Source organism: Cuculus canorus, chromosome 1, assembly GCF_017976375.1.
Source record: "Cuculus canorus isolate bCucCan1 chromosome 1, bCucCan1.pri, whole genome shotgun sequence".
NCBI classification, from domain to species: domain Eukaryota; kingdom Metazoa; phylum Chordata; class Aves; order Cuculiformes; family Cuculidae; genus Cuculus; species Cuculus canorus.
The window spans coordinates 31,778,323-31,793,610 of record NC_071401.1 but is presented as its reverse complement, the minus strand read 5'-3'; the positions used below and the strand labels follow the sequence as shown (position 1 = coordinate 31,793,610).

Genomic DNA, 15,288 nt, shown 5'->3' with positions numbered 1-15,288 from the left:
TAACATAAGAAGGGCATGGAGTGAGTCCAGAGGAGGGCCGCAAAACTGGTAGGAGGGATGGAATACCTCTCCTTTGAAGACAGACTGAGAGAGTTGGGGCTGTATAGCCTGGAGAAGAGAAGGCTCCAGGGAGACCTTACTGTAGTCTTCCAGTACCTAAAGGGGCCCTACAGAAAAGCTGGGGAGGGACTTTTTACAAATACATGTAGTGATGGGATGAGGATTTCAAGCTGAAAGAGGGTAGATTTAGATCAGATATAAGGAAGAAATTCTTCTTTGTGAGGGTGGTGAGGCACTGGAATAGATTGCCCAGCAAAGATGTGGATGCTTCATCCCTCGAAGTGTCCAAGGCCAGGCCAGATGAGGCTTTGAGCAGCCTGATCTACTGGCAGGTGTCTCTGTCCATTGCAGCGGGTTGGAACTAGGTGATCTTTATGGTCCCTCCTGACTCAAATAATTGTATTAAGTCTATGATTCTAATTGTTTTTTTAAGAAAAAAAAAAATCTGAATAAGAAACATGCACATTCTGGCAATCAGATAAAATTGTCTTTGTTAAATGAATCGACCTATTAAATTTCTGAAGACACAGTATCAGAGTATCTTTAATTTTTCGGCAGAACACAATCTAAATACACGCTGCAAAATAGCAGAGTATTAGAAGTATTTTATGTATTGTATGCTTTAGTATTTTATGTATTAATTTTATTATCTTTCACCTCCATGTCCACTAAGAGAACTACTCCAGTCATCAGCTGCTTCCCATTACAGAGCTACTACTCAGAGCTGGTGACATCGTACACATCATCTGTCACCATTGGAGCAAGGGAAAGTGCAGTAAATTCACAACTTATCTGAACAGAGTCAACATTTGCAAAGTATCATGCTACAGTCTAGGAATTAGACTCATTGAAACCCAACTTTCTTCTTCAACACGGAATTTCAAAAGAAATTTTTCCACATTGATCACCTTTGCTAATACTTTACAGACTCCTGCAGAAAAGTGGATGTGCATCTTTATGTACTTTGTGAGACCTAATTCTCATGCATAAGCAAAGGCCATTTGAAACACAGATGGCAGAAAGAAAAGAAAATGTAGGAAGCAAGCTTCTCTTGCTTGCTCTGCAGAGCCCAAGCTCTAACCATCAGCCTAGCCCATGCAGGCAAAGAGAAAGCCTGACTAGGGAAGACAAAAAAAATTTTATAGCGCTCAGTTTGGGGTGGTTGTGTGGTGATTCACTCATACCGAAGTCTTCCCCTCCCAAGGAAGACTTGCTTGGCAACTCCCCCAGGCAGTGCCATCTGCCTCACCCTGATCACTGCACTTTCCTGAGACTACTCTGCATGGACTATTAAAAGTCTTCTTTGGACTGTTGTGCCCATCTCCTGCAGACCATCCACACAACCTGTTAATAGCTTTGGCTTAAGTGCTTCAGGTAGCATTGCCTTCACCATGCCACCGAGACACCATGACTATGCTCAGCAGGCCGCCTTCAAACATTCACCATCTTCCCTTAAAGAAGCCTTTTTTTCCATGCAAATACACACCCTGGGGTTCATACAGTGTATTTAATTAGTTATAATGGTCATAGTGCTTTTTCTGTTTATTTCCATCCACAATAACTCAATTTCCCCATGAGAAAACTGTACATCACACACGGGTTTACACCGGATCCCCCATGTCAGCCAAGGAACCTGGGATCCTTGGATGGAGAGTGATGTGTGAAGGAAAAGGGCTGCAAATAAGCTGTGCTCCAGCAGAATTGAACAGCCAGTAGCAAATGGTTCCCAACAGCCTGTTGGCTTACTTTTTCTATTGGGATGGTCATATTAATCATGGACTTTCTTGTCTGGAATAAATAAACACATGGAAAATAGCAGGAACAGAGGCTTTCAAAAGTGAGATAAAAGACAGGGAAATTTTGTAAAAATAAAATATTTCCTTATGTGACTTTACCATAGCTTCAAATAAAAATGTGTCAAACAGATCTTTGACGGTATAATTAACAACAGATAAGAATTTAAAACAAAAACAAACCACAAAACAAACAAAAGAAAACAAAATGCCAAAACATCGAAACAATATGTCTTGCATCATAAATTTATTCCAGTATTTTGAGACGGTTAAGAAGAGATATGCCAAATAATAATCAGTCTGTTTTCCTGAACTGTTAACTAGCCCGGATAAAAGAATAACAACAGAGAGAGAGATGCCATATTCCACAAAAAGCCCTCAACCCACATACAACACAAGCTTTGCACTTAGTAATTCCCTCTATGTACTCCTGCTCACCTCTGAGTCTTGTTTATTTGGGACATTCAACCCCTTGTATCATATTAAAAAGCACTATTTATCTTTAAGTACCGAGCAGATTTTAATCATTATCTTCATCCTTAGCCTCAATTAAGGTCTAATATAGAGGAGGCACTTGAATGGCCTAAGAGGCACACTTAACCCTGAATAGTGTGTCAAAGGCACTTAGAGTTTCTGCCACATTTCCACTGGCCGCTAAATCTCTCTCTCCTCTTTCTGCAGTAACTTGACTGTGTTTGTTCCTAGCACTTTAATATCCTATGGTGTGAAGTCTCCTTGAGTAACACTCACATGATAGAAAGTGTGATTAACTCTGCAGGTGTTTTTCGGGTCAATGAAAAAAAACCGCTCCTTGTTACACTAATACATAATACTTCTTCAGAGACATTCCCAGTGGCTCTACATATTGGGATTCCCACAGTATTAGTGTAGACCTATTCTATTTCACACTTGCTGCTCTCCTGTGTCTCTATAATAAAAATACATAACTTTATCTGGGTACAAGCTCAACTCTAATACATTAGAGCATGTTTCACAACTCTGGAATTATTCTGATTGGTCATTTAGATAATTTAAATGGTAAATCTCTTTCCCTCTTAACTAAAATGCAATGTTTTTATGTAGTGAAGACTATAAAAATAAAGTAGGAAGGAACTAGAATAAAATCAGGAAAATGATATTATCTTTCTCAGAGTATGCCTTACTACATTTCTCTTGCTCCATAGGCTGGCTTGTTAACAAAACACAATGCATAAAACAGGTTGGTAAGCTGTAATAGCTGAAAATACGCCTTCTGAAGATACCTTGTAACCTCAAGGGGTTTGCAAAACCTATGGAAAACTGTAGATTTTATTGAAGTTTTTTGTATTTTCTTTTGCTGCCAGATGTCAAGCCAGTGCAGTGCTCGGAGCAAAGGTAAACGTTGTACACAACCATGTCACCGGGCTGCTGAACAACTCCAGCAGTGACTTGTGATCCATAGCTTACAGGGGCAGGGGAACAAGAGTGCATGGAGCACCTCCACCAGCTGCTTGTGCACTTCAGAGCTTACATCTGGAGCATGCTAAGGACATGGCACTTTGGGACATGGTTTAGTAGGCATGGTGGTTTTGGGGTGCTGTTGGGCTGATAACTGGTCTTGATGATCTTAGAAGTCTTTTCCAACCTCAAAGATTCTATCATTTTACTCTATAGTTCTAAACTTTAGTGAAAAATTATAGATGATTAAGCATTTTTTCCTAAAAAAACAAAACAAAAAAGTCACCATATTCAGGTCGTAGTATCAGTGGCTGAATTTAAAACTTTTGTGGATATACCCTTTTGTAATAAGTTAACTTATTACAAGATATAACTTTTGTAATAAGTTAACAGGAGCTCAGTATTAATTACAGAAAAGGAATTATAGCCGTGTTTTGCTAGGCACATCTTGGAAAATCCAAGTTATATATTTATTGGTACATTGGTTCAGTGGCTAAGCAATGATGTGTAGGAAAAGGAAGCCTTAATAGATAAAGGGATGGCACAGGTAAAGCAAAATGAGGCTGCCAGATGGCTATCAGCGGCTCCAAGCCTCCGGTGACAGAGAGGCCACAAAAGAAGTACACACATGAGAGCTGGCAGAGTCTTCTGGCCAGATTACTTCTTAAAGTCTTTAGCACTTCTAATTTACAGTCTTTCTTTGGGGAACAACTAAATATAATCAAATATACCTTGATTTTATACTTTATTTGATTTTTCTTCATTAAGATTACAAAAATAGTACACAACCACAATGATGAGGGATATGTTTACAATTTAGTCAGCATACAATGATCTGCAGTTGACAATAATTCACTCACCATGCCTCACCTATTTCATGGTAGAGAGACAGTGAAGCTTAAAGGACTTTCCCATGGCTGAGGCAGACTGGAGAGGCAATTCTTAAGTCTCAGTCCAGCCTCGATTTTTCTCAAATAATGCCTAGGTCTTCTCATCTGCATAAGAATAAGTAACCTCTTGAGATATTGGAATAAGGAGAAGGAAAAGCCTCCATGATAGTTCTCACTCTGATATGCCCATCACATGGAAAAATGCTTGAGACTAATTGGAATCTGAATATAGTGATTGCAATTAGCTACAACATTATTCTGAAGAAAAAGAGTGCCTGAATATTACATCTCTAAAGATGAGGGTCTTGGGCAAATAAAATTCTGGGAGGGATATTTACCCTCATGTCTCAGGTTTTAGAAGTCTCTAGATCAAATTTTCCTAATTTATTCTGTTCTCAAAAATTGAGTCTGGGGTTGCAGTTTCAGGATTGCAACCACTTATTGACACAGGTGCTGCTCCCAAAAGGGAAGTTTTGCCGAGTTATGACTTGATTTGGAAATATAACCTCTAGCCTGGGGAACCCTGCTCTATATATTAATGATCAAGAGGAGATCCATCAGAAGGAAAAGCACTTCAGCGTTGATTTGCCTTGTACATCTCTCCCTGTGAAGTATCTGATACTCAGCACTGTCAAAAGCACAATCCTGAGTGAAGTGACCTGATTGGAACTGACAGCTCCTATGTTCTGCTGAAATCAGGTCAAAAGACAAGTGTGTGGGGAAAGCAAAGACAAATGGAAAAACAGAAAGGTTGATGTAAGTGGCTAATATTTCACAGCTTCCAATGTCTAAAAAATACAGGCCTGAGGCCACAAAAATTGCGTATGTTTTTTCTACACCTTTTGGCAAACAAGATGTTAGGCTTCAAAGCTTCCTAGACTCTGATTTCATTAGGATTTTGTACAAGTGGTCAAAGTCTAAATTCAGTAAAAACAAGACTGGAGGCCACTAGAAATTTTAATATCTTGAGGCTGAGACATAGACTCACATGGAGAAGTGTGCCTTAATAACTATTCTATAAAAAAATAAAAGGCATCAGTTTTCAGGCATACTCTTGACTTCTAGGCAGATCTATAACTTTCATCTTGGATGTCTGCCCTTGTGGTTTGTTATTTTTTCTCTGTAAAACTGTGCGGCTCAGGGCATGAGCTTAACTAAGTTTAAAAGAATTACCACTTATGTATCCCTCTTCGTGCTCATTTGTACTGGGGAACTTTTTGACAGATACCATTTTTTACTAACAAATGTTAAGGTCATCTAAGTCATTCTGGAGGAAAGCATCTCAAAATTTCTTCGTGTTTTTCAGGGCAACAGTTCATCAGTGAAAGGAAAATCAAACCAAACCAGAGAAGAAAATAATTTCCCTGGCAGGGTCTCTTCCTTTAGAAAACAGGTGAACTGATGGCATTTTCTGAAACAAATGAAAGCATAAGAACACTAAATTCAGCAATGCCAAAACTGCCTCTAAAAAGTACCAGTGCAGAAGTAAAATAAAAGAAGCATTCCCATTTGACTGGAGGTTGCTGAGTTTTTCTGCTAGTTCTAAAAATGTAACAAAATACCAGACTTGAATGTACTTGAAAGAAGTGCTTGAATCACAGTTGCTGAATGCACAAAGAGGATTCAGATATCAGAGTTGGTGTACAAACTATCCTTCCCCTCTTATTTGACTGTTTTTCTTAAGGTCTCAAAGCACAGAAAACAGCGATTTTAAGGCCTGGAAAATTCAAAAGCAGTTTAGGAGATTTTTTCCAACCTTTACAGATTTTTTTTTAATATGGGCCGAGACCAACTTTGAGAAATTTTGGCCCGAAAGGCAATTTTTTCGAAAATTATAACCTGCTGAGAGGTGAAGTTTAGAATGAAAGTACTTTGCAGCAAAAACTACTCCATATCAGTCTTTAACACTTAACTAATGCATTATTAAACCACAGTTTATTGTATGAATTGCATATATCATGTACAAATGCATGTATTAGGGTATATGTTATGCAGTAGCAGAATATTATGGAAAAAGTTAAGCTTTCTGAATAACAGTAAATGTAAGCAAAATGTATGTAGAAACAGAATAGATATTATATAACTATTAACAAGAATCCATCTTTACAAACGAAAGGCTCTGACATTTGCCCAGATCAAAAATCCAATTTTACTGCATTTGGAGATAAGGAATTAAATAGAGTGCAGATATGATCTAAACTGGTATTAAAAGGTTAGCAGTGCTTAAAAGTGATTAGTTACCAAGATGAGACAGCCTACCTCCCAGACTGAGAGAAAAGTATTGGACAGATGTTAGAGAAGCTTTAGTTGTCATTTTAACAAACTCTCAGGCTAGGCAAGAACTTCACAGATTGCAAAGTGGGGAGCTTAACTTTGTTACAAGGCAGGCATCTCAGCATGTTTCACAGCAGCAATGTTAGCCACAGCTGGGAAAGAAAAACCCAAAACCCCAAAATCCCAACATATCAAAACCCTTTAAAATGAGTCAGTAGATCATATGGGCTCCATACCTACAGGACCAGATTTGTCCTGCACTTTAGGAATTAGGAAACAGTTAGTTTGGGTAAGGAAAGGCTGTGAATGGCTAAGTCCTTTGGAAACTGAAAGATCAGAGAACTAACAGATATGTCAGGATCTAGATGACCACTATACACCAAATTTCAGACTATGGCAGGTTATGTAAAGATATCCAGGATAGATCACACTCTCTCCAAGATTAATCTAAAGTACTTACTACTGTCCTAGCTGTCATCAGGGCAGGAAAAAAATAAGAAAATAATTTTTTAAAGACAGATAAAAACTTAGGACTGGAACATGACTGTCTCATTTTAATCTCTGAGCAATGTCACAGATGACAGTAGCAAAAGCAGTATGTGACTGCTGACAAAGATGAGTTCATTACTAGGCTTAATAGTAAAAAATGAAAAAAGACAGAAAGGTCTAAGAACTAGTTAGATATTTGGTCAACAGGGCAATGTGAACTCTCACTGAATGCAGATACAGTAAATATAATACAGCAAATCAGTCTATAAGTCTTCTAAATTAAAATTATAAATTGTGAGTTTCCCATTATGGATTTGCCATGGAGAAAATGTGTCAAAAACTTATGAATAATAAGGAAATACAATAAAGTGTCAAAGCACCCATTTACCTTGAAAATGCAAGGTAGTCTCAAACAAAGGAAAGCAAAAGGAAAGCGAGGAAGGTATTCTGCACCAGTAGAGAAATCAGGCAGCACTTAAGTAATTAATATTTATTTCTCATGGCACCTTTCATACATTGAAAATGCTGAACAAATACCAACTGACCTGTACAACACTCCTACAATACGTGATACACATAATTATGGCAATTACAGTAGGGAGCTGGCAATGAAATAAAGTCCTGGAGATCCTCCCTTGTGGGGAAAAGCATTGCACACGAGATGAGGCTGCCATGTAGGGATTGCATAGCACACCTGAGGACACAATTTACACTGAAACTGGAGAGACAAAGGAAGAGGGGAAGACAAAAAGGTGAGCTAATCTCCACAGAATATGCAACCGAGATACTTATAAAAGAAAGCAGCAGCAGCTGATTTTTACATGTGGCTGTTTTCAGGTTTGGAGGTAAATGCATTCAAGCTGAGCACAGCACCTGCAGGCAAAGCACCACCAGAAAAAGGAAAAGGCTGTTTCCCTAAAAGCACGTAGAATTATAAAATGTCGTGAGTTGGAAGGGACTCATAATGATCATAGACTTCAACTGCTCACTCCGCACAGGATAAGTCAAGCGATATATTGAAAAGTTAAATGCTCTTGAACACCAAGAGGCTTCTGGTCATGACTACTTTCCTAGGGAGACTGTTCCAGTGATTGACCACTCTGACAGTGAAGAACTTTTTCCTAATAACCAATGTGAACATTCCCTGACACAGCTTTAAGCCATTCCCTTATGTCCTGTCACTGGACACCATCGGGATTAGCACTGCTCTCTCCAATTGCCTTCATGAAGACGTTGTAGACAGTAGTGATGTCTCCTCTCCGCCTTCACTTCTCTAAACTGAACAAACCTAGTCTCCTCAGCTGTTACGACTAAGTTTTCCCCTCTAGTCCTTTCACCATCTTTGTCGCCCTTCCTTTGGACATACTCTAATATTTCTATATCTTTCTTACATTGTGGAGCCCCAAACTGCACAAACCAATAAAAGTGAGGTTGCACCAATGCTGAGTAAAGTGGGACAATCACTTCTTCTGACAGGTTAACTACATTAATGCACTTCAGGCTGGCTCTCTTGCTGCCAGGGCACATTGCTGACTCACACTGAGCCTCCCATCAACAAAAAGCCCCAGATCCCTTTCTGGAGGGCTGCAGTCCAGCTTCTTATCCTCCAATCCACACACACATCCAGGATTTCACTGCCCAAAGTGCAGAATCCATCATTTGACCAGGTTAAAAGCTGTTGATTTCCCAGCACTCTAATATATCCAGATCTCAATGTTAGGCTTCCTTACTCTTGAGGTAATCAACAGCTCCTCCTAATTTAGTATCATCAGCAAACTTAGTATGAACTCAACTCCTGCATCCGGGTCATTGATGAAAACATTGAAGAGAACTGACTCCTCAGGAATGGATGGCTTTGCTTTTAATTAGGAGCATGGAATTAAAGCCAGAAACTGAGAAGCAGTTTGTAGCCTCCACTAGCTAAACTCTCTGCTTGAGATTGATTCATTATAAATCAGCTTTATTGCAGCTTAGTTTACCCACCTGTAAAACAGGTAATTCAGAGCCAGTCCATCAGCTGAGAACTGGCACAGCTCCACTCGATTCTCAGTCTCAGAAGGGGACATATCTGGCCAAAATTAAGAGCCATGCATCCCTGGTTGAGGCAGGCAGAGTGATTTACATCATGACCTGGCTCACTGCATCCACATCTACATGGATGGGTGCAGACATGACAGGATACTGCTTTGATTCAGATTTTGCACAGTTCTTAAGCTGAAGTGGCAATGCAGCTTCCCAAGGGGATTTGTCGTATGCCTGGCATGTGGTTTGTGTACACAAGCACCCATCCATATAAAAATAATTTTTCTCTACCTCACAGGAACAATGAAGTTTTATTAAACCAAACTAATCGTGCTTCTACTGTTGACAATAAGTTTGAATGTTCAGGTTTGTCTGTGAAACACTGCTAGTTTCAAAATACTACTTTGATCATTATAAATTCTTAGAATAAGCAATCCCCTGCAACAGTCTCCCAAACTATGTTTGGGAAGTGAAATAAAATGAAACAAGAAGAATCTCTTGCAATTCAATTTATGGAGTCAGGTAGAAGGTAAATAAGCACATGTCTGATAGGAAAGCTTCATTTCACTAATATCAACAGAGCATATGAACTGAATGGGCTTCATGATTTCCTGCCCAAATCACATAACTTCAAAATCTTTCTCCGGTCAAGGGTTCCCAGCCCAGGGTACTCCTTGGCAGAACCTCAAGACATCCTGCTTGAATACAGAAATGCAAACAAATGTTTCTCTTATGTGACCTGCCTCTTGACATTCATCCAGCATAAGGATTGCTGGCTTAGGTGTTTAATTTCCCCAAAGAGTTTTGGCTTTTCCACAAGGTTAAAATATAGTATGGATTCTATACCTACTACAAGAAGAGACTAATACACGGTATGCAATATTAATCATAGGTGATGCTTTCAGAATACAAAAATTTAATATCCTTGGAAATGATTCCAGATATTTTTAAAAGGACACAAAGAATTAATGGATGGATACAAGAAATCTCTTTTAAAAAAAGGTAAATCTTACCTGTCACAAGCTGCTGTCCAGCTAGTCCTACTGGAACCATCCCTAGGTTATTCATAGCTGTGGCCCAAGCAGTCGGATCAGTGACTGACATGTTAAGTTGTGTGGTGTCTATAGCTATACTTCCCAAACCATCAGCTGCTGCAAGAAAAGAAACACACTCTAAGTGTAAGAGTAGAAAACCCATCAGAAGTTTTAACCAAAACCTCCAGTGAAAATGAGATACTGTGACCATTGCCTATTTTGGGTTTATTTTGTTTCTTAATTATGATTAACCTTTCAGACCATTGATAACAGCGGTTGGTATTGCATAGCCAGGCATGAAGAAACTGGAAACATTCAACAGACATAAAATGAAACAAGAGTGGTCCAGGCTGGTTATATAAAAAAATTTCTTCACTAGGAGGACAGGCAAGCATGTGCAGTCACCACCCTTGGCAGCTTTCAAGACTTCACTTGATAAAACCCTGAGCAACTGGTTTGATCCTGTGGCTGGCCTTGCTTTTAGCTGGAGTTTGGATTAAAGATGTCCTGAGGCCCCTCCCAACCTGAATGAATCATCCTGCAATCCTCTGATATAATTTAACGATACATAACCTCCGGCAGCTTGTCAGAAAGCTGTGAGAACCAAACACCTTCCATTAAAGATGTGTTTTCTGTGAATTGCATATTCTTTTTTTTTAAATCAAGAATACATCAGCACCTAATGAAAAAGAGGTCAAATCGAATCAGTTCACTATGGGAAATATGGAGTTTTATTCTAAAAACAAAGGAGAATTATCATGAATAAGCTGAGCCCAGGTATGGATTTTCCTGGGATGGCGAAGGAAGAGTGGGTCGGATAGCTAAGGGATTGTGATCACACATTTGTGCTTCCCTCCTTCCCAGTCACAGCTGAAATCAGCTCTTTCCAGCTATTTTCTTATGGCCTTTGCAGACCTGAGATATTTACCAGCAGCCATTTCTTTTCCTCACTTCCTTTTGCTCCTGTTAGACTTCTTCAGCTGGGAACAATTAATTACTGTATTAACAGCATCTTGAAATGGGATGTCACCGAACGCAGGGCCCCCCCACAGTTCATCAGGCTCTGAAAGAGAAAAGACAAAATCAGCTGTCAAGTGATGCAGTCAGAACATAGCTGCAAAACAACGGACTGCTTTGGGAATCCACTAGAAGCTCCTGTCCACTCCAGCTGGATCACCAGCTCCAGTCTCCTTGCACGCATTTAGTGGCTGTTGTAGTGGCGTTTCAACGAATGCTCATCCTCGCCTGCTGAACAAACAGTGCCTTGTATGAACCTGTCAAGATTGCTGAAAAACCCTTCACAAATGAGGTCTTATCAGCAGCTAAACAGCCTCCGCAGCATGAAGGCATCAGCTGAAAGAACATATTAAGGGATGAATACCTTTTTTTTTCAACTCTTAACAATTAATTGATGTTGCAAGTTTCAAGGAAATAGTCTCCCGTTCTGAGGTGAAAGGAGAAAAATAAATAGTTATCCTGAAATGACTTACAGAATGGAGCCCACAGAGACATGGAAAAGTAATAAAACCTACCAAAGCTGAGGATGATGCCTGCTCCTTAACTAATGTTGTACCTTTGGCTCACAAAGGTTAGTTTGCTGGAAGCAAAGTGGAGTGTCTGCTTCCAGCTAAAACACATTGCTTTCATCAGGTATGTGCCATGAATTTTACATAAGAGCAACATCTTTCTCTGTTCTTTGTGAAGCCCATCATGTCAGCACATTGCTGGTCAGAAAGGAGGCTGAGTGAGTGAATGGGTCAGAGCTGGGACCAAAGGCTGCCAGCACCCAGCACTCACAGTAGAGGGAGAAAATGCTGGGATGAAGATGATCATATATATTCATGTCAGCCTTCGTCCGCTATGGGCAAAGAGAGTCCATGTTATTTTTTTTGCCTAGGGGTTCTGACATATAATCTTTGGTACTAGAGGCCAACAACTGACCAAGTGCTTCCAAGTATTCAGGAGCATAATTAATGCTGTGCAGGTGTGTGTCAGTGACTTGTTCAGCCCTAAAATACTTGTGCTGTCTTTAAAATAAGTACTTGAAGGACCTTAATGAAGAGGTTTCCAATATGCAAACCCTAGAATTCACCTTTAGAAAAGGCACAATTAACGTGATCACACTATATTTTAGCCCAGCATCTCCCACAGTCTCCCCCCCCCCCCCATGTGATGTGCATGGAATACGATCACATCAACAACAGTGAAAGTGAAGAAAGAGCCAGGATCAGACAATGCTGTACATTTCTTAGTATGTTGTAATTTTCAAATAACAGCATAATAGCCTAAAAAGCATTTTGTTCAAATCTACAGTGGGCTTGTTTAAAAGTCAATATTTATCAACTCTTAATATTTGAATTTGCAATTCCAATTCTTATTTGATCTCCACTATTCATTATACATAACATAAAATAATTTTATGACAAAATTAGCTTTTAAATAACATCTATAAACACCAAAAAACCCCATTGAATTGTCCTCTGCAGGGAATGTGACTAACATAAGGCAAGCCACATGAGATTTATGTCAAGTTTTTAGAAACTGGGTGCCTCTTGTTCAGCTTCTTAAACGTGTACTTAACTCTTTCTACCCAGGCTATAAACCTCTGACCACAAACATCTATTTCAAAGTTAGAGCTGGCTGAATTATTCCTTGTCAATAAGTTATTTCTCACACAGTAGTCTCCTTCTCTCTTTATGAACCATTCCCAAATCAATCCTGATTTGCAAATATATGCCAAATAGCCCAGATGAGAATGGTTCACTTCTTCCCATGACTGGCAGCCTTGTTGCCTTGATGTAGGAAGGCATGACTGAAAACCAATAGTGATGAAATGCCTCTTCATACCTTGCTGTGTGCGAGTTGCTTGTTCCTATAAATGCACCACATTAATTATTGGGGAGGAAGGAGGTGCTGCCCCATGATTTTGGGGACAAGGCATCTCAGACAGCAATGGATTACGGGGATAAGGTGCAGTAAATGGTTATCGGACTCTTTCTGCTACCTTCTCTCCACCTGTTTTACTGCTTTGTGAAGTGTGCTCTGGGTGACGTAATGAAGTCTGCTGCCAAACTCTACTTTCTCTTCCCCCAAAACCCACATGGCAGTTGTACCAGCTATGCCAGAAATGGGAAGTGGTCCATAAAGAATGAGAAACTGGGCTAGACAAATGGACCTCAGCCTACTAGGAATTAATAAATGGCTTTTTTTTTTATTTTAGCTTTACCTTCTACCAGGGTGTCCAGATACTTTGAATTTTGGTATACGTTCATGATTTAGCCATAAATATTTGTTAAAGCCCTTCCAGAAGAGGAAGAACAGAATAGCATGAATATGAAATAAAGAAGAGTCAGTGAGTTAACTGATGAAATTCCTGTTGTGCTATGCCACAAGCTCTGCCGACTGTGCCAGTGTGCGGAATCTTTGCTTGAAACATACTCTCATAGCCCACACTGGCTCTCGGCAGTTTTGCTTTCTCTTTGACCATCGAGTCTACTGTTTTATCAACAGAAACTGGACACAGTACAGGGTGAAGCAGGGGAAAAAAAACCACAAAAGAGCAGGTGAGAAGCCTAAAATAGAACTAGTCCTATCTAACTAAGAACTGCTGTGGGCTATGTTGTCAGTGGAAGACTGTTGAATAGCAAGCATAAATACATCTGTGAACACTGAATAGTATGCAGCAAGCTGTAGGCAGAAATTATGCTACAACCAGAAGGACACAGCCTATAGAAATGAGCTCTTCTAGAAAAATACTAAATGCAAGCATCCCTTGCACTGTCAGCTCACTAGTTACATTAACATAGAGCAACATAATACGGCCAAAATAACCTCACAGGGATTTAACAACTGATTTAGACTCAATCATTATTTCTTTGTTTAAAAACTTTTGAAAATTCAGATGGGGGAAGGTATCATTAATGCTTAAAGTAAAATCAGTTTTTCTTTGCATAGCTCAGACACTAATAAAGGTTCTTGCTCTCTTAAAAATAGAAGGAAACATTGTGATACTAGTTAAACAGGCAGGAAAAGTGTAAGCTTAGGCAGAGATCCAGCGTATCCTGAGCAGACATTAATCAACACTGTTTCTCTGAAATCACAACTTTAGAAAGCATTCCTGATCTGTAACTCATTAGTATTCCTCTGGGCATTAATGGCCTGAAGATATATGTAAAAAAATTCCGTGTTTATGAACACTTGTGCAAGGGAGTAGCTTTACTCCAGGACAGTAACTTCAGAAGCAAATAAAGCCATAATCCTGATTTACAGGAGAAAGTCTGCAAAGTCTGAGTGCTGCTGGTTCTTGAGGCTGGGGAAGGAGTGACAGGGATGTTAATACAAACTTGAGAGCTTCTAATTAACAAAATTTTAATGCCAAACAGTGTAAAGCAATTCTATGGGACATTTTTTGTGGTGTCTCTTTTTGCAGACACAATGCAAGCACCAGTTCTTGGATGGTGGATTATGGGAGGAATTTAGATTTGCCTTTTACAGATTGTCAGGAAGACAAACACCGTCAAGTCTGTACCAATGAGCACTTCTCAGTCATAGCAGTCATAGCAGATTGTACTTAGTACACTTATTTTATACTAGGCAATTAAATGCAGTTACCCAAATGAATACAGAAGTTGGTTATATATTGTGCATCAATTATACCAGGCAATGAATGCCATGAGACTAAGAAATTAACACAACATAAAACTAATTCAATAACCCAGCAGATTGCTAAGTTAAAATCCTACCCTTTAGATATCCATAACAACACAGACAATGAATTACAACATGGAGCGCAGCTGATTAAATGCACCACGGTAACAAAGCTCGATGGAGTGCCTGAGTCAGGGGCCAGCCCTGGGATGTAAGGAGGAGGTTCTCTGCCTAGGTCTGATACTGGCCTGCTGGCTGACCTTCAGTCATTTCACCTCTTTGTCTAATTGTAGTGACCACTAAATCCTTCAAGGAAAAGACCCATGCCATCAACCTTTTGAAACCTGGGACTACATGTTGCAAAGACATTTAATGTTGTTGGTGTTGGTTCTTGAGACAACGCAGATGAGCAGGAGCGATGTGGTATCTTGTGAACTTTTAAATCTAGGCGAGTTTTCCAGTTCTTATAAGGACAGCATGTGTGAAGCATTTGTTACAGTTCACTGTGATTCATAAGACCATGGTTATTAGGTTAGTTACACTCCACCTGACCTGCCAAAGTACAGGTCATTTACCAGGCTACCTCCAGCTGTCTTCCAAAATACACCAAGTACTTTGCACTGGTTCTTTCCAGTGTTTTTA

General features: G+C 39.5%; 1 protein-coding gene across 8 annotated transcripts in view; it reads right to left on the bottom strand.

Annotated features, from left to right (window-relative positions):
• Positions 1-15,288, bottom strand: part of ENOX1 (ecto-NOX disulfide-thiol exchanger 1) — a 366,853-nt gene that overhangs the window by 130,707 nt on the left and 220,858 nt on the right. For 6 of the 8 annotated variants that reach the window (XM_054052495.1, XM_054052503.1, XM_054052455.1 and 3 more), the window contains 2 exons: positions 10,928-11,062; positions 9,979-10,116 (listed from right to left, as the gene is read on the bottom strand). In XM_054052495.1, the coding sequence (XP_053908470.1) occupies positions 9,979-10,116; positions 10,928-10,937 (148 nt within the window). In that variant the 5' untranslated portion in view covers positions 10,938-11,062. Of the gene's footprint in view, positions 1-9,978; positions 10,117-10,914; positions 11,063-15,288 lie in introns of all 8 variants that reach the window. The other 2 variants (XM_054052479.1, XM_054052488.1) reach the window with 2 other exon arrangements.